The 20,816-nt window shown below is 39.2% G+C and overlaps 1 protein-coding gene across 7 annotated transcripts in view; it reads left to right on the top strand.

The window, feature by feature from the left end:
- Positions 1 to 20,619, top strand: part of CNOT4 (CCR4-NOT transcription complex subunit 4) — a 73,392-nt gene extending 52,773 nt beyond the window's left edge. For 4 of the 7 annotated variants that reach the window (XM_035551710.2, XM_035551720.2, XM_035551714.2 and 1 more), the window contains 5 exons: positions 808 to 865; positions 1,142 to 1,391; positions 3,143 to 3,640; positions 18,285 to 18,497; positions 19,254 to 20,619. In XM_035551710.2, the coding sequence (XP_035407603.1) occupies positions 808 to 865; positions 1,142 to 1,391; positions 3,143 to 3,640; positions 18,285 to 18,497; positions 19,254 to 19,555 (1,321 nt within the window). In that variant the 3' untranslated portion in view covers positions 19,556 to 20,619. The remainder of the gene's footprint in view (positions 1 to 807; positions 866 to 1,141; positions 1,392 to 3,142; positions 3,641 to 18,284; positions 18,498 to 19,253) is intronic. The other 3 variants (XM_035551729.2, XM_035551728.2, XM_035551722.2) reach the window with 1 other exon arrangement.
- Positions 20,620 to 20,816: the final 197 nt, after the last annotated feature.

Raw genomic sequence — 20,816 nt, 5'->3', positions numbered from 1 at the left:
TCTCTTCTTCTTACAGTAGATAAAATGAAAATATCTTTAAGTTGCAAAGCAGAGATTTTTGTCTGAACTTACACTAATGAAACACCATTAGTTTTGTATTTAGTATAACTACGGCTGCTCACAAGTGCCTGTGAAATCTTGAATCCAAAGGTATGCCATTTTAGCTGAGTCATGTTAATTCCCTGTGAATAGCTTTCTGAAGTGGTTTTCTACTGTACCTTACCTTCAGTTCTCTTTATTGACAGTTTTTTGTATTGTCTTTCTGAATTTTTTTCCCTTCTATCATCGCAAAGCTCAGTTTTCTCACCTTGGAACTAATTTCTGCTAGTTAAAGCTTTGAGGCTGATGGAAAGCTTGACTTGCCACCAGGATTAAGTAGTTAATTTAATTTCCTATCTCTCCCCAAATTTATTTAGGACTCACGTGGGAACTGACAACATAAGTATTTAGAAAACCCAACTTTCTCTCCAATAATAGAATAGATGGAACTGACAACAAATGTATACTGTCCTGGTTTTTGAGTGGCTAAGAGTTATTTTGAAGATACTTAAAACTTTCCTTTTGTTCTATAACAGCGGAGTCAACAAGCAGAGTGGAGAGTGGTGGGAAGAAATACTGTGGCAAATTATTTAATCATAAATATTCCAATAAAGTCTAATAAATACTGGACTTTTTTCCTTATCTCTTTCAATTTAATTTTGGTTTGTTTTTCTTTCAAGGTTTTTCTATCACTACAAAATTGAATGTTGAAATTCACATTAAATACCTGAGTGACTTACTGACTTTTTCCCCCTCCCACTTTTGCAGCCCTATCGACAAACCTTCAGATTCCCTCAGTATAGGAAATGGTGACAGCTCCCAGCAGGTAAGACAAAGATAAATGCTGTGAACATAAGAATTGAGTTTGTTTGGCTTGGTACAACTTGTAATTTGAGAAGGAAATACTTTCTGAAGTATTGTGTAACTTTAATCGAAACAAAAATATGCTACTGCTGAGTTGCTTTAGTGTTAAACCTTGTACTGAGCTATATATTAACTAAAGGAAATGTTGCCAATAGCTTTGAGGATTCTTTCAACTGTTAGTGAAGAATATATATAAATGCTCAGGACCTAATTGTCTCTCTTCCTCCTTTGCCTGTAGATAACAAACAGTGACACACCTTCACCACCGCCTGGTTTAACAAAACCCAATCCAGTCATACCCATCAGTTCATCTAATCACAGTGCACGGTCCCCTTTTGAAGGGGCTGTAACAGAATCACAGTCGCTCTTCTCTGACAACTTTCGGCACCCTAACCCCATCCCTAGTGGGCTTCCTCCATTCCCCAGTTCTCCACAGACTTCAAATGACTGGCCTACAGCACCAGAACCACAGAGCCTCTTCACATCAGGTACGCACACCTCTGTACCCAGCTTCCACTGCTCTATATTGGTTCCTTTATTGCAGCTGATGCCTAGAACACTCTAGAACTAAAAACTCTAGGGTATGCTTTATATAATTTTCCACCACTTCACAAATGTTTAAAATGTTTTACTACAGTATAACTGAATTGCACTGACATAAGAATTTTTTCTAAAAGAAGCTTTACAGAACTTTCAAACTGCATGGCTAAATTTTCAGAGTGCTTTAGTTTTTCTTAGCCATGTGTCTGCTTAATAGGGTGAGTGACATGTATTTAATGCTACAGGTTTGTTATTAAAATTAATCTGTTTATAACCTGCAATTCCAATGTCAGAAGCTATGCAGTAGAATTTCAAATTTTCTTTAGTATCCTGCATAGTTATCTGAAGCTGCCTAATCTTTCCAAAGCGAGGTTATATATATTCAGAGAAGATAAAAGTACGGTTAATTGCAGCAATTGAAAGCTACAAAATACCACTTCACGTGAATGAAACATCATTTTAGGAGTATTGATGCAGTCTTGGGAATGGTTATCATTTTTAGAGTTTCCAAATTAGAAACCGAAGGGATGTGTTCAAAAGTTAAATGAAACAAGATCAGTAATAAATAGAATGTAATGATGCTTTGGGATAGAATAGCATTTTACTTAGTGGCTAATCTTTTAATGCTTATCTCCTTCTCGATGTCGTAATCCTGTTTGTAAATAATATTACCAAGAAAATTACCTGCTGCTAAAGTACTATATACACCAGTTTTGTGAGGATTAAGTAGCAGTGGGAGAACTTCCAGGTGGCTTGTTTCATAATTGATACAAAATATATGGCTGCTATTAAAGTAAAAGTATGATGGACAGGGGTTTTTGCCTGTCTACCAACACTTTTAATCTGAAAATGAAATTGTAGGTTTGTTTTCTGAGAGGATGCTCAACTTAATTTTAATGGTACCTAAGGCAGCAGTCCAGGTTCCCTGCCAGCAGAGGGAGTTGTTGTAAGTGATAGTACCTTGTACTCATCAGCTTTCTTCACTGCAATTTTTAAGGAAAAATATGGTGAAAATAGGATCAGCATTCTCTGAACCTGAGCTAAGAAACTTAAACAGTATAATAAAATGAAGTGCTAATTGCAAGTGCAGGGAAGACCAACTCTTCTGCCATGCTGCTTAAGAATATTTACCAATATCTTGTAATGCAGTTCCTTATTTCCTTTGTTCAGTCAAAGCGCATACATAAGAATTAGGCTTTTGTCATAATAGCCGACAATATGTTTTAACCACTACTCAAAAGTATCTGAGAGGGAATACCCCCACCCCCAGTTCTTTGCACAGCACAGTTGAAGCACAGCGTTAATGTTTAAAGAGAAATACTGAACTGAATAACAACTTTAAACTCTGGTCACACTGCTCCCCAGTAATTTAGGTGGAAAGAATGTCCTAATGTCTTTTGGTTTCTTTCTACTCTGCTTTTACTGAAAAATGCTTATTTTACAAAAGCTTTTGTGCAGTCGGAGCAGTTCTGTAATAAAACTACTGCTTGCTAGTTCTACCACTTCAGCTTAAGTAGAAATCTATTACAGTCTGGTCTGAAAATGGATTTCCAAGCTGATAAAATGATGTGTGTCTTTGGGGAATTTACAAAGAAATATTACATGAAAGATAAAACTGGCAACATAAATTACACTGAGGCTGAGACTTTTGTATGGACAAATACTAATTCTTGTTCTAAATCTTATTCCTCTCCAACAGAAACTATACCAGTATCTTCCTCCACAGACTGGCAAGCAGCTTTTGGGTTTGGTTCCTCCAAACAGCAAGAGGACGACTTAGGGTTTGACCCCTTTGACATCACCCGCAAAGCCTTAGCAGACCTGATTGAGAAGGAACTGTCAGTCCAAGACCAACCTTCCCTCTCACCCACATCTCTTCAGAACCCTACCCCACACACTACAACTGCCAAAGGGCCAGGCTCTGGATTTCTGCATCCTGCTGCACCTGCAAATGCCAACTCTCTCAGTAGCACCTTTCCACTCATGCCACAGAGGTTCCCACAGTTTCAACAGCATCGAGCAGTTTACAACTCCTTCAGTTTTCCAGGCCAAGCAGCTCGCTATCCTTGGATGGCCTTCCCACGCAATAGCATCATGCACTTGAACCACACAGCAAATCCCACCTCAAATAGTAATTTCTTGGACTTGAATCTCCCACCACAACACAGCACAGGTCTGGGAGGGATCCCTATATCAGGTAGGTGAATCAGGACAGCCGTGAATGAGACTTAATGCGTGCTTTCAGTTTCTGAGTCAGGACAGGAAAAGGTAATAGCCAGCTACAAGTGGTAGAACTATGTCTCTTAACTGTCATACTAGGCTTATGAAGAGAGGGAGGAACATCATTTTCAATAGACCCTCTCCATTTAAAAAAAAAAATCTGGATGTTTAGCCTTGTAATATTGAGCTTTATAAGGAAGGTGGAGTATTCTGTGCCCGCTTAATTTTGTGCCAAAACAGACTGGTATTTTGGTTCTGCAGTCTTGCCAAACTGGCTTTCCTTAAGGGTAGGCCCTGAAAGTGAATCGTGACTTTTGTGTTGATGTGAGGTGCTGACCAAAGTTACTAAAACTGCAAAAAATTGTAACGATTTGTGCTACATGTCTTGGCTGGGGTTGTTCCCTCTTGTGCATAACCAAGTGGATGCATAATAAAACATTCAGTGCTGTTCATGTCTATACTTCAGATGGCCTTAGTTGTATCACGTTAGTCTTTCACTGAATGGATGCTTGCAACATTTGTAAGAGGCTTCATCCTGATTGTGAGGCTTGTGATGTTGGAGGAAAATAAATGTGCAGTCAGGTGGTTTGTTGCCCTGAATTAGCTGAGAGGCTCCTGCAGTAAGCTTTACAACTAAGGAGTTAATTTTGACAATAATTGTTCTTATTAAAACGTCATTTCTGGAATTTTGAAATCCTTCCGCAGCTCCTATGTGGCTTGTCCTGCCCAGCTTCTCTTTTTCTAACGGGGGGGCGGGAATTGTATTAGGTTTATAAGGAACTGCAGATAGAAACTCTAAGCTCTTTGTAGCCGTGAGATGAAGAAAACTGTCTTGAGATGTTGCCAATGGTACTTTCTTCGGGTGGGGTTTGAAGTACTAGGTATACTGCAAAAAGATGACCTAGAACAAGTCACTTTTGTTTTGATGCTCTAGTGCAAGAGCCGATTCTGGCTCTTTCCCTGTTCTTTGTCCTCTTTGGAGGCTTGTTGAAGCTATGGTACTGCCGTAGAGTCCTTTGGCTGATTCATAGTCTAACCATTTTGTCCAGATGACAAATAGTTCAAAGTCTTTATGCTAGCAGTGACAAAGTTTTAAAACAAAAATTACTGATACTGCTTACACTGAAATGTGTGTGTGGGGAAGAAGAGTTGACATTGAGTCAAAAATGCAGCATCTGTAGCACTGCAAATTGTTGCTCGCTCTACCCTAAACTGCAGAGAACTCACAGGAATTTTGCAAGACTTTGTCTTGACTTTACTGCTGAATTGTAAAACCCTCCTTGTGAAGGGCCTGGTAACAGTACCCTCTTGTGGACTAGGAGGGCAGGAAGATCCTTCAGTGTTGAAAACTGATCTGTTTGCAATGGAGATTATTCTCAAGTTTGCCAAAGTGTTTTTTTTAAAAGGCATTATTTTAATTGCCTTCGGCAGTTTGAAAGTGGATTTCTTTGTAGAAGGCTTGGTACTCCTGAAGAGTCGGTTGTGTGCTCCTGGTTGATGCACGCAGCCCATGTCACGTGCTTTCCCCGTATGTTTTAAGGCCACAGAGATGGTACTTGATCGTATCCTTTTTTGTATACAACTGCTAGAACCAATTAATCCCAAAATACTTTTGGCAGATACAGTGCTAAGAACAGAAAGCAAACATCTGCTGTAGTCTCTATGGAAAGTTCCTTTGAGTTGGTTTTAAACTCTTGTTATAGAAAACACTGTTGCCTGGTTCACAGTTAGATAGCATTAGTAGCTGCTATGCAAATACTTGTCAGCTGATCTGCATGTCAGTTCTGATGTACCTTGAAAAAAGTGATCTGTGTGAACAAAATTACTGCTTTTTCCTTTTCCTGTTGTCAGATCGGCTGAAGTCTCAAGGAGGTCTGGTATTTCTTGTGCTAGTTAAAGAAGTTGTACTACTTGTATAGCATTTAGTGTCTTGGGTTTCCTGCAGTGATTCTAACTGCTTCAGAAGTACAAATAATTTGAAAATCAGGAGGTGCCCTCATGCCTCTTTTTTGATACGTTGACTTGCTAGTTTCCTATTTATTGAATTTATTTTCAAAACTGTATCTAGTGCACAAGTTTTACAACAAAGTGTTTTGTGAAAGAGTAATACCTGTTCTTTATGCTTGTTTTAAATCTGCCAGTAGCAGGTATGTAATTATAGGACTTCCCTAGTTTCCTTATTTGATTTATGGATTCAGGGAGGCAAGTGGTATACGAGTAAAGAAACCATGTAGGCATGACTTTGTTAGTGGTTTATAACAGACTCTAGCTGGCGTAGAAAGGCCTTATGTATCACTAGAGCCATTTTGCAGTACAGAGGGATTAGTTGCAGTATATCTGAAGCACCTGTTAGCTTTGTTCTTAGTCTGAATTAAAGTATTTTAGAAAAGGTCATCAACTTTGCTGTTTCAGATATAACAGCAAAAGAAACTTGAGTGTAAACAAAACCTTCACATTGTTTCCTAGCAGAGATTCTAGTGCTGTCAAAGTTGCATATTTCCTGAGAGATCTCATCAAATTTTTTACATGACCGTGAAAGATCACAAAATCCAAATCCTAAAGCAGATCATACTGGACCAGTCATTTAAAAGAAAAAAAAGGAGAACATTTGTTCTGTGCATCATCTGATTACTCTGCCTGCTGTGTTTAACCAACCCTTTTCAACTTTTCCCTTCAATGTATGTGAAAACAAGCAGCCCTTGTACTCTTCAAAATGAATTGGTTTTTTAAAGCTAGTAAGCTACTTCCTAGGCTTTCTAAATCCCAACTTTAGTTGGTTCCACTTAAGTGTATTTGTGTTTTTGAAGCTTGTATGAAGAAAGCAATATCTTCTGAACTCTTGGTGCTTCTGCTTTATGTAGGCATTGGTATTCATGTGAATGTGAAGTACTCATGTTTGACATGTTAAATGTAATATCTTAAAGCTGCCTTGTGTCTCGTTTCAAATCAGAGCTTTGCTGTCTTTCTAATTCCATAGCTCCGAGTAGAGCTATTTGGTGATGAACACTAGACTTAAGTGGAAGGACACAGGTGCTACCTAAATGTTTTAAGCTCATTTAAATAAATAATTTCCATGTGGAATGTGGTAGCCTGTTTCTCCTGTAGTAGTACTTAATAAACTTATTCTGCTCTTTCCAGTGAAGTGACAAAATTGACTTCGTAGTAAAATTATGCATATACTTAAAAGTTGCCATATCCATCAGACACGATGTTGTCCCCAATCTTTATTTAAATGAACTTTTTGATTGACTAATTCACAAGTGAATTTTCCTTCCTTCCTGTCCAGCCAGCATGATTTTGTAAACTGTAGTAGATGTAACATGGTTTCATTGTAAGGGCCAGTTCAGGCTTTAGTGGAATGGGTTAGATGGCTTACTGTGTAAATATGCCTCAGGATAAAAGTTCAGTGCCTTCTTTCTGAATAGCATGGTTGTTGCTAAAAGCAATCTTACCCTGGATTGTGTGGGGAGGGGCTCTCCTTTATTCTGCAGATCATGACTAAGGAAAGATGCACCAACAGCACCATGAGTAGGTGTGTGCCTTTTTTAATATTACTGCAGGCTGTCAGGAAGCTTTGATAGTTGATACGCTATCATCTTTGCTACCTTACCTGGTTTTGTATTCTAAAATTGTAAGTATAGTATTGGGTCACAAAATAGAGTAGGGCTCTGTGTTTTGAGACAGATGATAAAATGAGATGTATGTCTATTAATAATGGGAAAATGAAAAATAGTTTAGTAGGTGTTTGGTAGGCATGGATGAATTTTATTACATAGAAAAAATAGAAGAACAAATTTACCCAGCTAAAAGTAGAATAAAGCTGTAAATTAGCTCACCTTTCCTGACAGTTTTATGCAATATGAGTAAAATGTTGAAACACTGGCTGTTATTTCGTATATTAATTGCATAATTACTATGAATTTAATTCCAAATTAGGAGAAAATTTAATTGTAAAAACTTCTCTATTCAGTTACAATGAGATGGCTTAATTCTAACTTTTCCAGGACTAATGGTACGCAACATTGTGTGTATATCTGTTCCACAGATATTAAAAATCTAAGATACTTGAAATAGTCAAGTGGGTATAGAGACAGTTAGGAAGCATAAAGAATTATACCCTGTCTTCTAGCGGTATCAGTGCAAGTTAAACAGCACTGCCTTATGTCCCTTTATTTTGTTGCAGTGCTTGAAAGAGCACTTTGCCATGCTTTTCCTCTTGGCCTGACAATGTGAAAGGTTTAATGCCAGTTCTAAGTTAAGTATAGATGCTCATACAGTTAAGAGTAAGATGCATTAGGCCATTAATTTTCTGTTCTAAGCCTTTAAAGAAGACTGCTTGCTCCCTTGATGGTCTTCGGTGACATCTGGCTTTCTGTCAAGCCAAAGCACTGCAGCTTCATGTTGTCTTTTCTGTGCTCCTGATGAGATCTATGGCTGCCTGTAGCTGAAGTCTTTATCTCATTAGGTGTAAATATCGAAAACAGTGCATCTGTTGAAAATCTGAACTGAAGCAACTAATAGTTTAGGTGCTGGGTTTGACCCCTCTGAAGGCCTGTATCCTTCCAGAGCACAGGGCAGCTGCTCTCTGAAATGGATGTTATGCCAACGTCAAGATCTCTGCTCACCTGAAGATAAAGGACTGAACGCTGTTTTTAAGTTGCCATATAAAAAGGGCTGTTTGGAAATGACCCTCATCTGTTTCCAGTATTGCTTTGCTGACCATTGCAGAGATCCCCTGTGCTATTTTCATCAGCAAATATGATGCCGTTCTTGGTCTAATCTTTGCTGTTGAATATTGTGCTCTTCTCATCAGTTCTTATGCCCAGGGTATCTGATTTCTTGTCATGGAGGTTTGTGGGCCTTTTCCCCTTCTCCCATCTTATTTTGGAAATTATTTGTTCCTGTGTGCATTCCCCACCCGTGAAAGTCAGAGCTTATTTATAAGCTCTGGCTCTTTCTCCTTATTTCCAGTCCTAATTGATTTTGTATTTCACTAGTGAAGAGGTGAAATGCTCAGCACCATATGTAACAAATTAAATTTGAAAATAAGTTTTTGGCTTGCTTGCTTCCCTTGCTCCAGAGGTGCAAGGAGGTATTTTTAATGCTGCTAGGTTTAAAATATAGTATATGGAAGTGAGACTTCTAATTCATCTTAAAATTGGCCCTATATTTAATATTTTAAAATGGCATGGTTTGAAGCCTGCTGTGAATATTCTTTATTGTACCTCTGTTATTGTGTTCCTCAACTCCCATATACTTTATGCATTCACTAGTAAGTCCTGTCCTCCGTAACAACATGATCTTGTCATTCTCTGAAAGAACCTCATCCCCAGCACCTGTCCTTCAAGTCTTGCCATTTCTCCATCTGTTTTAAAGTCTCATCTGACCTCCCCCCTGCCCCAGTGCCTTTTTGGTTTTGATACAGCAACTGTTTTAAAATCGTATGGAGTTTTTCTTATGATTGTACAGGAGATACTGTTCCAAATAAAGCTTACTGTATAAATACCTATTCCTTCATCTCTGTGAGCTTGGTTCAAGCTCTTATTAAATTTTTGAAAATGTTTAATTGTAAGATTATTAGGGATGGCAGTTAAGGACAGGCATCCTGCTTTTTTGCCTATTTTTTAAATGTCTAATTTTACTTTGAAAGAAAAATGTGACGATGTAAATGTAAAAATAAAAATCCTCCAACTTTTCTTGGCCGCAGCACATCAGAGAAATGACTAATCATGTTAACATAGCTAGACTCAAAACAAATGCTATGTTGCCTGAAATTGGCCTGTGTGGCTCACCTAATTTGCACTCTGGCCCATCAGTCCTGACAGATTTCAGGTAACTCCCCAACAAGAAGCAGGGGAAGCAAACACAGGAAAGGTGTTTGAAGTCAGCCCTTCCAGACTGTTCCGTGTCCCCAGTAGTCTCACCAAAGAAACTTCAGCTGCATGAGCACTGTGGTCTTTGCCTGTATTTTAGGGATGGTAGACTAAATTTACTACATAAAAGCAAGAGCTTTTCACTATTAAGCTATCTAAGAGCAGTTCACCAAATGTTACAAAAGCTGTATCAGACAAGTAGCATTGTCAAATGAGGCCACATCTTGTGAATGGACTTAACTTCAAATCTTTCCGGGTCAAGTCAATTTTACAAATTCTAGTTATGACTGAGTTTTAACAAAAAGCACGCAGTTCATAAGCTTTCTACATAAATGTATTTCTAAGTAAGACAACTTGAATAACCACTGAGAAAAGTCGAGCATAATTAAAAAAAAATAAATTTGTAATGGTGCAGGAATGTAAGTGAAATACCCTAAAGAAACAACAGCAATTAAAAGAACAGTGTTATGAAAAGGGTTTTCCTTCTGAATGACACCAAATCTCTCTTGGGGGAAAAAAATCTGATCTTTTCCATGCTTTGTCATCTCTTGGTTCCTTCCCTGTCACAGCCTTGGTTGAACCTTAGCTTGTTTCCAAAGATACCAATTAAAAAACTATACCTACCTGTGTGTATATTTACATTTAAAGTGGGTCATCTCTGGAAGATAGTATTTAGTAATCAGAATTACTGTCATGGAGGGTTTGTTTTTCTTTAGGTTTCTTGAACCTTCTCATGGAATGAAGTATCCACAAATATACCTCAGCTGTATTGGTTACATACATGGAGAAATTGAAAATGGGTTTGTAATTTGTTAGTGTATGCATTCATTGTACTAATGCTGTTCTCACAGCCTTGGTCAGAGGATTGGATAGGAATTCCTGGAATCCTGTTTTTAACTGTATAGGCTCTTGCTAATTATTGATCATGACATTGAAGATCAGAGTTTTCTTCACCAGTTCTAGTTATTGTATTGACCATGGGGAAAATTCCATACGTTTTGCTTTCATACGTATATATGCATATACCACAAGTACATGTAAAGGATTTTCATTTGAGGTCAAAGCATTTTTTTTTACTGACAGTTAGGATAACATAGTAAGATTGAAATCTGATGCAAAAACTAAGAGTAAGCACCAGGTATACTTAAGTGAAAATTATTTTTTCCCTCAGATGAATGGAAATTGCTTATCTTCCTGGGCTTTTAAGTCATGCTTTCCCTGTGTAGGATTCAGATGTCTATCTTCATTGCAGTGCCTTTAACAGTCTTTATGAGCTCCGTTTAGGTTTACATTAAGATTTAGTATTATCAGTGGTGATAACTGCATTTAGTCTTACGAGATCCATTTTTGGATGAGGAATTAGCTCACATGAAAAAGGATATTTACTGACTAAAGTGGAAGTACTACAGAATGTCATTCTTGCAGGTAGGACAGTGGACCCCAGCTTGATTGAGGTCCTACGCTGGAATCCTATGTAGTTTCAGCAATAAATAATTAAAAAGTAATAAAAATGCTGGAATACTCCAGGATACTCTGGAAACATCTGAGTTGATGTCAGCATGTTTTTCAAAGGTAGCGAGAATCTTGGTTTGAAGTTCTCTTAGGGCTTAGAATTAGGTGGCTGGCTGCTATAATTATGTATTAGATTTGGTCTCTTGAGCTGTGGTAAGTACAAGTCAGTCACAAGGACAGAATACTAATACAAAAATGCTTTTCTCAAACCTGATTTAAGTTCTGACACTGTACATACAAGTAAATATGAATCTTCCTATTGAATATCTGTCTTAATAGTTACTTAGTCAAAGAAAGCTTAAAGGTTATACTGTCAGACCTTCATCAGAAAGGAAAATTATTTAGAAAAAATATTTTCTTCCTTCAAAGTGTATAGTTCAGAATTCAATATGTTCCTCTTGTACTCGGTAGTTTGGTTTACTGGCATCCTTTGAAAAAAAAGTGCAGTATAAGTGAAAAATAGTGCCTTTCTAATTTACATGATGTCTATTAAATTGGGTAGATGTGGGATTAATATAACCGTGGAAGTCAATGTGGGATCAAGATAAAAGCTGCTCTACTTGCATTACTTTAAAGTTCAGAGTAGAGCAGTGCTCCTTATTACCAAATCCAATTTTGTGTGTATATGTGTATTGCTGTTTCCCTTGCTCTTCGGTTTCCCTTGCTCTTTGAGTTCATGACCGTAAGACTTTCCTGTGAAATCTGCTCTGGGGAATGATATTTAGAAAGCTGTTTTCCTGGATCACCAACTTGCTTCTGATGCATAGAGAATGTCTGTGAAGCTTTTACATGTTTTCCTTAGCAGCTTTATCTTCCAGCACTCCTGTCACTTGGTATCTCCCTTACATGAAGTGGCTACTTGTATTCCTGATGAGCAGTGCCGCTGTTTAAATGTGGACAGGCTCAATCTTATTCTGACAATGATGTTTTCAGGCTATCGTGAATCTGCGTGCCGCTTTGTCATTTAGTTTAAGCATTGTACGTTTCCTAGAAATCACAAATGCAGAATCAATGAAGTCTGAGAGTGAAATCCTTCAGACCACAGCAGTATGAGCAGAATTTTACTCACGGTTTTAGAAAATTCCATGAGCAAACAAGCTCAGTTGTATTAAAGTGACACGGGTATGGTTTTATCATCACTGTTCTGATGATGATGATGGAGGCTTTGAATGAAAGGTTTTTAAATTTCTCTCATGTGATGGGAATCACTTCATTTTAACTTCATCTTAAGATGGAGCAAAACGTCCTCTCCTCTTTCTCCCTACAGAGTGAAATATCGGATATCTTTTTGCAAAAGAGAAATACCAATAGTGGAGGGGAATCTTGAGCTGAAAGTAAAGAAGCCCCTATCACTTCAGAACTGTTTCATGGAAAGCACAGGCTACCTGTGGTACCTGTTAAAAGGGTAGCACAGAGTGCAGGCTGGGACTAATAGGGATGTCATACCAAGGGTATGCTTTGCTGGTGGCCACGCTTGGCTCTGATCAAGTTGGAAAAACTCAGTGAACTCTTTCAGGTCCTCTTTCCTGTTCCTTTTTTTTTTTTTAAACTATTTATTTTCCTGTCCTGGGCCCAACTTTGTAATTCTGGTTGTTTTGCCAAGGCTTTGAAACTGTTACTGTACAGTGTCCTTGAAGCTTTCCTAAGGGCCTCCTAACAGTCAGGTCATTGCAGTGGGCGTTCTGGTCCTGAGCATACCTTGGTGTTCTGTGTGCTTCTGTTGCTGCTAACCTGTGCAGTTACACAACATGGCTAATAGGTTTATTTTTTTCCCATACAGTGGTTTCCCTCTGAAGTGCTTTTGCTTACTTGAGGCTTTTCTCTAGCACTGTTGTGTGCCTCGGTCATACACGTGGCATACTGATGGGTTCTTCAAAAATAAACAAATAATTGCGACCCAGATTTGCAGGACTGTTTGCTCTTCAGCAGGACCAGAACAGTTAGGACTCCTGGCATAAAGATATTTAAGTTTTATGCAATTAGTACAATCAGGCTCTTGTATTAGCTTGGAATATAATTTTGGCAAAGAACTGCACTTGCTTTACATTCACTTAATGTGATGGTCTTGTGATCTTTGTTAGTTACTTAATGTGCTGTTTGAACCTTGATACAGATTTGATCATAGTCTTGTATTGGAATTAGGACAATGATTTGAAAGGGTCCAGTCTTTGTAGGACATTCATTTTAGTGGGCTTGTCTCCCACCAAATAAACTCAGACGTGCTATCCCATTACCCTTGATATAAAAGATCAAGTGGGGTAGCCAAATTTGAACCACCTTTGTGTTTTAAATGGTCTGCATTGTAGTGTTGTCTGTCAGAATTCATGAAGTCGTGAAACTGACAGTTATGCAAACTTCCTCTGAAGTACTGATTACATACAACAGAACCATGCTTTTTTTTTTGCTTGGCTATCATCCCCTTTACCGTCTCTTCCCCAAATACATGTTGTTCTACCTGATTTGAAGGAACAATGTCAAAACATTGCAGATAAAAAGGCAGTGCAGTAAGACTAGCAGACTGTCTGCTAGGATGTCGTGATGGGGCAGTGACTTCATTACAAATTCATGAAATCACCAGCTTTATACAGATCAGACTTCCCAGTAGTACCTGTTTAAAAATAACTAAGTATTTTTGCTTTATGGTAGATAGATAAACAGGTTATGTCTGTGGTGAAGCATTTTTCTTCCCCTTGTTTGTTCCGTTTCAGACAGTCCTTAACTTAAAATTTAGGTAAGATGCTTTTATTTCATGGTGACGTACTACATCAGAAACATGAAAAAGTTCCGTGCCAGAACTGTGGGGTCTGTTCACCTCTGGAAACTCAGGTTTCCATTAGAGCAGATAGGATTATGAAATGCGCATTAAGAGAAGATTGAAGTTTAATATAGTCTGTGATCTGTGTTTATGCCTGTTTTTGTGCAAATAGTGGTGCTTTCAGGGGAGCTTCACGAGGTTATTCTCTTGTCCGGGGGACAAGGCTGGGGGGTGGGAAGGGAGGAGGCTCTAAAATGCTTCCAGTTGATCTTGGTGTATAAAATCTTTTCATTGATGTGAACTGTATTTGGACTCTGTCCAATTTTCCCACTGTCCTTGGACATCCTGCTTTAAATTGGGATGAAGCCGTTGGAGACAACGTTTCCACTCTTTGAGAGAGGGAAGGAGTCGTGTATTGGTTCTCATGTTCATAGGTTATGGTGTCCAACCAAGCAGGCTGCTAGCCAGTTAAAAATCAAACCTATTTGGTAGCAGGGAATAAAGTTGGGAAAGATGACTTAAAAAAAAAAAAATCTTTTTAGTAGATCTGTAGTAATGGGAAGCTACCCATTTGTTTATAAACACGGTACTAGCTTTATGGTCAACCATAAACTTCGTTAACAAAAAGAGTGAACTAGCTGAAGAGTCTTATTTACTTTCTTCAGGTGGTGGAAGTACTTTGCATTTTCACTTAGACTCGTGTTTAAAACTTGTCAGACTCCAGCACAGGCATGCTGATTTAACTGTGTGGTTTGAGTCTTGCTGGGTGGTGCCCCGAGATTGCTCAGGCGCTGTTTTGCATCAGGGTGCTTTGTGACTGGCTGTCCTACCTGGTCGCAGGTCAGTAGGTAGTGCAGGAGGCGTTGTAGGGCTTTGCAATCTCTGTCGATCCCATCTGCCCTTAACCAACAATGCATGTAACCCCTTACCAAATGCTGTATTGCAAGAGTAATTGCTGCATTTCTCCTTGGAGGTTTTGAGTCTGAGAAAGCTGAGCAACTTTGGTCATGTTTGTTTGTTGGCTGGTTTGTTTTTTATGGTGCTTTTATTAGCCAAGCTAGAAAACTGTTACAGGCACCTGAGTAATGTGGTGCTTGCTTTTTCTTTGGTGTCAGAGAGCAGTATTTTCTGTCATAGCTTGCTTTTTAGCCCCATAAAACACAACTGTCTGGGAAAGTCACATCTTCTGGAGTTTTTTCATTTGCTTGTACCTAGGAGCATGAGATTTTAATAAATTACATATATGTATATATATACATGTAGATGTTTAAGCCTTTTAGGACCTTCTTCTCTTGCATTCAGTGATTCTAAGTGGATTTTGTACTGACAGTTGAGATAAAGGACAGTCCTCCTTTGTCTGTCTCGTCTTCCGTTACGGTAAATACTAATGGTACACTGTGCCTGCCCTATAGCCTGTCATTTCAACAAAAAGTGCCAGCCTCTTCTGTTCCTTGAAAAGGTTCCATGGAAAAATCTTGTATTTCAAATGCTTTTTATCCTTCTGGACTCTTATGTACCCGGTACTCTGTCATTCTGTATATGGCAAATAACATGACAACAGTCAACGTATTTTCTTAGCCCAATACAGTGTAATGCCATACTGTATTTATTTCCCTATCCCATTACTTAAAAGTTGTCTTCTTGGTGACTTTGACTTCATTAGACTTTCTCAGTGACATTGTTTATCATAGTGTGTGCATGCATACAGGCATATGTTGCAGGTGTGTAGCTTATTTGCTGTCTCATGGGCTTTGAGGGCGTATTGGGGTTAGTAACAGCAGTGATTAAGATCATCACAAGCTTGCAGATCCCCAACACACAGGTATTCCAAGTATGTTTGCTTACATGTGGTCTTAGTAAGCATCTTGTACATGCTTTTTGCCTCTGTAGTAGAAGTAATTAAAGTGAGCTGTATTCCTTGCACAAGCCTTTGGAAGCAGTGGTGTAAGAAAACAGTGGAAACTGATACTGCGCCCTGGGGAGTCTGTCACAGTTATTTCTGTGATGGTGAGTCAGCTATTTTTGTTTGGAGAGCTGAATTTTGGAACTTATCTCTCACAGGCCTATGGATGTTGAGAGGATTGTGGGCAAAAATCTATCAAGGATGTTTCTGGCTAGCGCTTTTTCTTTTAAATTCCAAATTTTTCAACCCCAGGGTCATGTAACTAGACTTGGAAAAAAAAATTATATATTTTATAGGTCTGCATGAAAAAGTAACTACACCAAATTATTTAAAAAGGTTTGTGGGCGTTAATATCGCAAGTGAGCGAGTGAGTTCTGGAGAGAACAGGGAGTGGTTTTGATTTACAGTGAAAGAAATGAAAGTACAGATGAAAGCCAGCTGTATGCACTACGGCTCAGTGCTAAATGAGATTAGAACAAGTCACAGATAAGCCTGCTCTTTTCTTCCAGTGTGACTTCCAGACCAGCCCCATTGAACACGCTTGTTGCTTCATGTGGTTGTGTGGACACAGGCATGCTGAAGTTGGGATGCTGGGCTGCTTTTCTCACGTCTGTGTGCTAAGGTTACTGAAAGCTGCTCTGAGATACTTGGAGTCAGAGCTGCAGTTCTGTTACTGCTTGGGCTTTTTTCTCCTGAAGCACTTAAAATTTGGATCTGTAGATGGAGCGTGGTGCATATAGTAATGGGCAGGCTTTAGGGTTTACTGCTACCACGTGACTTTTGAGTTGTTTCTTTGCTTACTGCAGTGCTCAAGTTCTTTTTCATTCTAGTTGAGGTACTTAATGTGCTAACCTCTGAAGAGTGGTTGCTTCACCTGCATGCAGCAGCAGTCTGGCCACAGATGTTCTAGATTTCAGCTGCTGTCCTGCTACCTGTGGGCACTGAAGCACACAGGTGCTTGTGCTGGAACAAACTGTGTTAGGCATGCCGAGGGTTAGAAATGAATGCGCTGTCCCAATAGCCGTCATAGGTGAAGTGGGTATAGCAGATCAGCATAGTAATTAATTTTGAAGCTCAGCTGGTGGCATGGGCTGAAATATGACTTACTGTTGTGATTTAAATTGCTATAATTCTATACAGAAAGAACATCTTAAGTTTAGTCTTTGTATAAGTGTGTGTGTATATATATATGCATATATATAAATCAGTCTCAGGAGGGAAAGTTCATTATGAAAGCACAGGATTTCAAGTGCGTTACAAAAAGGGGATTGTTGGAGACATCAGCTCTTTCTGGGCATTGCCCTTTGCAAAAATTGCTAAGGAAAGTTTTGATAGCAAGTGACTTTACCTTTTTCAGTCTCCAAACAGAGTTGCAAGCTAGGGATATTCTCTAATTTTCTGTGAAGACTTAAATTTCTTCAGTTGTTGGAGTAGCAGTATTCTGTATGTATCTCATAGTAACACTGCTAGTTGACATCAAGGTCTTTTCTTCAATTAAGACAGGCAGAGAAGGCTTTAAAAAAAAAAGTCTATTCTAATTTTTTGTCACGGTGTAGTGCCAGCATACTACCCACCGCTCTCCTTTCAAATATGTGTGACAGAAAGCTGTATTTAATATTAACTTGCAGTATTGGCAGATAAAATACTAGGATGCTCTTGTGTTGTTTTGCTTGGGGATTCCTAAAGCAGGAGATGGATCCTGCAACCTGATAGTCTGTTCTAGATAGCATGGTTTACCACTTGTGTGGGGGGATCACTTGCTGTAGTGCTAATAGCCAAGTTGTGCTGTTGTCCATTTTCAATATGTGCCTTGAAACTTTGCCAAATAGTTCAGATTTGACTGTTGCAGTATCCAGCTGGTTTGCTTCTAACCAAAGTTAGAGGATGTTGCTGTGCCAGAAATGACTCTGACGGGTCTCTAAAGAATTTTTGCTACTGTTCTTCAACTGCAAGAGGAAATCACGTTCCTTCCAGCTTCATGAGAACCTAGTTACTGTTTTCTTCGGAAGAACATCTGTAGGGCTGTGAATGAGCAAGCTTTAACAAAACAAAAAACTTTTGTGGTATTTCCCTGCCTCCCTGGTTCCTCAGGAAATTTAATCATGTTCGGTTTCTATAGCAAAGCCCTACCTAGCCTTTCTTCATTTTAATATACTTCAAAGAAAACAACCCTTTCGAGCCTGCTGCCCATTGATAAAGCAGATGAATTGGGTTATCTAGCCTGCACCAGAGGTCCTTTCATAAAGGATCTAGTAGGCTTTCCCTAATCAATAATGGAGCCACTGTGCCCTTCATTATTTGAGCCTCTGAACTGAAAAAACAAATGGGGAAATATGTAATGGGGGAGGAGTTAAATCTTTCTCCCACCCACTTACACTTGGTTTAAAACCTGCCAGTCCCTCTGGATAATTCATCAACCATATAAACATTTACCCTAATTTTTGGACAGGGAAAGTAGTAAATGCTTAGCTTAACAAGTAAAAACAAAATCCCATACCCCACCAAAGAAGGACATCTGTTTCTAACTTCAGCTTTTTATTTTTTTATCTTTCATTTTTTTTGTTGGTAAATCTCCCAGACAACAGCAGTTCTGTAGAGAGTTTAAATATGAAGGAATGGCAGGACGGGCTAAGGGCACTTCTACCGAACATTAACATCAACTTTGGTGGACTGCCCAATGCTTCTTCCCCCTCCAACGCCAACCACAGTGTACCAACGTCCAACACTGCCACCACCGACAGCCTGAATTGGGACAGCCCTGGCAGCTGGATGGACCCCGCAATCATCACAGGTAATCGTTTCTCACTCCTTCAGCTCTGCTGGCAAACCATCAAATGGGTATTTGGCACAAACTGATTTACATCTTGGAAAAAAAAAAAGTATGCGGTGGTCTCTTCCAGCTTCCATCCACAAAACCTCAAGGGTCCAGGAATTTTTGTGGAACCGCTAGGCGTAAACTGTCACGTAACCCTTTGCAGTGCATGCCCAGGACCTCTGCAGGCAGTCAGGATGATCAGTGCTTATCCATAGGATCAACTTAGGTGTCCCTTCTGCAGGATGGCATGTCCGGTATGTGCGCCGCTGGTCCTGAGGCACTGGAATCAGTAACTGGACTATGTTATTTAAAAAGGGACGTACTCCACTTGTTTATAAAGCTCTATTTTATAAGGCTGTCTGGTTGTGTTTTCCCTGTTAGAGAGGCTGAAGCATGATTCAAGTAGGCAGAGCAGGAAGAAAAGCATGCAGGGCACAGGTAGGGTTTGGTGTGGTAAGCTCACGGAAACAGGGTCGCAGTCCTCGTGCAGAATGCTCGATAGAAAAACGTGTATCTTACAAAGGAGTGCTCTGAGGGGGAGCTTTCTCCTGTCTGGATTTAAATGTTAAATGTTTTGTGGGCAGGATAACATATATAATGTAAAATGTGTTATCTGTACAAACTAATCATGTTTTCTCACTGTTTTGTGCTAGGTTAAATTGACCTCCTTCATGCTCAGCTTATTGCTTCTGCTCTGACTTGCCTGTATCCTGTTTTTTCTTCTCTTTGTAGGTATCCCAGCCTCCACAGGAAACAGTTTAGACACCCTTCAAGACGACAATCCTCCACATTGGCTAAAATCTCTTCAGGCCCTCACAGAGGTGGACGGCCCCAGTGCAGCGCCGTCACAGACACACCACAGTAACCCCTTCGGCACACAGATCCCTCTGCACAGAGCCAGTTGGAATCCCTACTCTCCTCCTTCAAACCCCACCAGTTTCCATTCCCCACCCCCAGGCTTTCAGACAGCCTTCAGACCCCCCAGTAAAACGCCCACAGATCTACTACAGAGCTCAGCGCTGGATCGTCATTAGGAAAGGTGGAAAAAAACAAAACGTTAGAAATGCAGGAAATGTCCCACCCTGACTCCTCCCTATGCCCACCTACTGTTCCCTGTCATATCTTTCTTTCTGAAGAATCCAGTTCCTGATCAAACCTCCCCCCCAAATGCAATGCCATCGCAGGGTCATGACCAGATCTTTTTGCTAAGTTTCTGCTGAAGCCAGTGTTGGAAATACACTGTTTGAAATAATTCCTAAATATCCTAAGAAAAAAAGAGAGAGAGAAATCAAAATGCAGCCTCAATGCTTAAGGAGAATATTACTGTCTTATGTCTTTTTGCACATGAGTATTCCTGCCTAGTGGAAAAGTGTCAGCCTACAATAGGAGAAAAATGCAATGCAGAATCCAATGCAGAAATACGGAAAAGGTATTTAATTTAAATGAAGTTACTGAACATGTGGGGCAAGCAGCGGCCTAACATTTGTTTTTGCATTCAGTGTGGCACTACACAGGGAAAATGCTATCTTTTTTTTTCTTTTCAGAAAAGGCAACTTTATTGTGTCACTCAGTAAGAGGTTTGACATGAAGTGTGTTGAAAGACAAAACACTTAGAGCTATGAGTAACTGGCATGTTGCTGAAGAGTGGTTTAAAGAGGGGAGAATAAGATTATTTTTTTTTAATTTTGGCTTTAGGTTTAAAGTAAACTTTAATGTTTTAAAAGTATTCACAGATTTAATACCTAGTGTATACATAATATAATTATAAGCAGCTGAAACACGAGTGATATTTACTTCAGTCTTTGTCTCCTCTGTCAGTCTCTCTTTCTTTTTTTTAAAAACAAAGATTCACCTGATTAGGGCACTCTGGGATAGCACTGCATTGGGGCCACATGATCACCATCAGGAGCAACCTCTGACCTCCTCTGCCTGCAGCTTTTACTTAACCCTGTAGTTTCTGGACGTTTGTGCAGTATTGAAAAGACAGGAAAGAAACATAAACATGGTTATAACCCAACGCTAAAACTAAAACCAAGGAAATGTACCTCTTTCTTCAGAATTAAAACTAAAATCTTAAATAAAACAGAAAACTTGATGATGACTTTGTGTTTGTCTTTTTTTTTTAAACTTGGATTTCGAAGAACTGCATCTGGTAAAGCCGTATGTCATTGCATGATTTCTTCCTCCTGTTTGTCTGAATTGAAGCTACTTTTTCATGAAATGCTGCATTGCATGGTGACTTCTGTATTGAAGGGTGGAAAAAGCATAGAAGCATTAATCTTTTTAAAGGGATTC

The sequence above is a fragment of the Cygnus atratus genome, chromosome 1 (genome assembly GCF_013377495.2).
Source record: "Cygnus atratus isolate AKBS03 ecotype Queensland, Australia chromosome 1, CAtr_DNAZoo_HiC_assembly, whole genome shotgun sequence".
In the NCBI taxonomy this organism is placed as follows: domain Eukaryota; kingdom Metazoa; phylum Chordata; class Aves; order Anseriformes; family Anatidae; genus Cygnus; species Cygnus atratus.
Note: the sequence above shows the minus strand (reverse complement) of the source record. Positions and strands in the feature narration are given on the sequence as shown.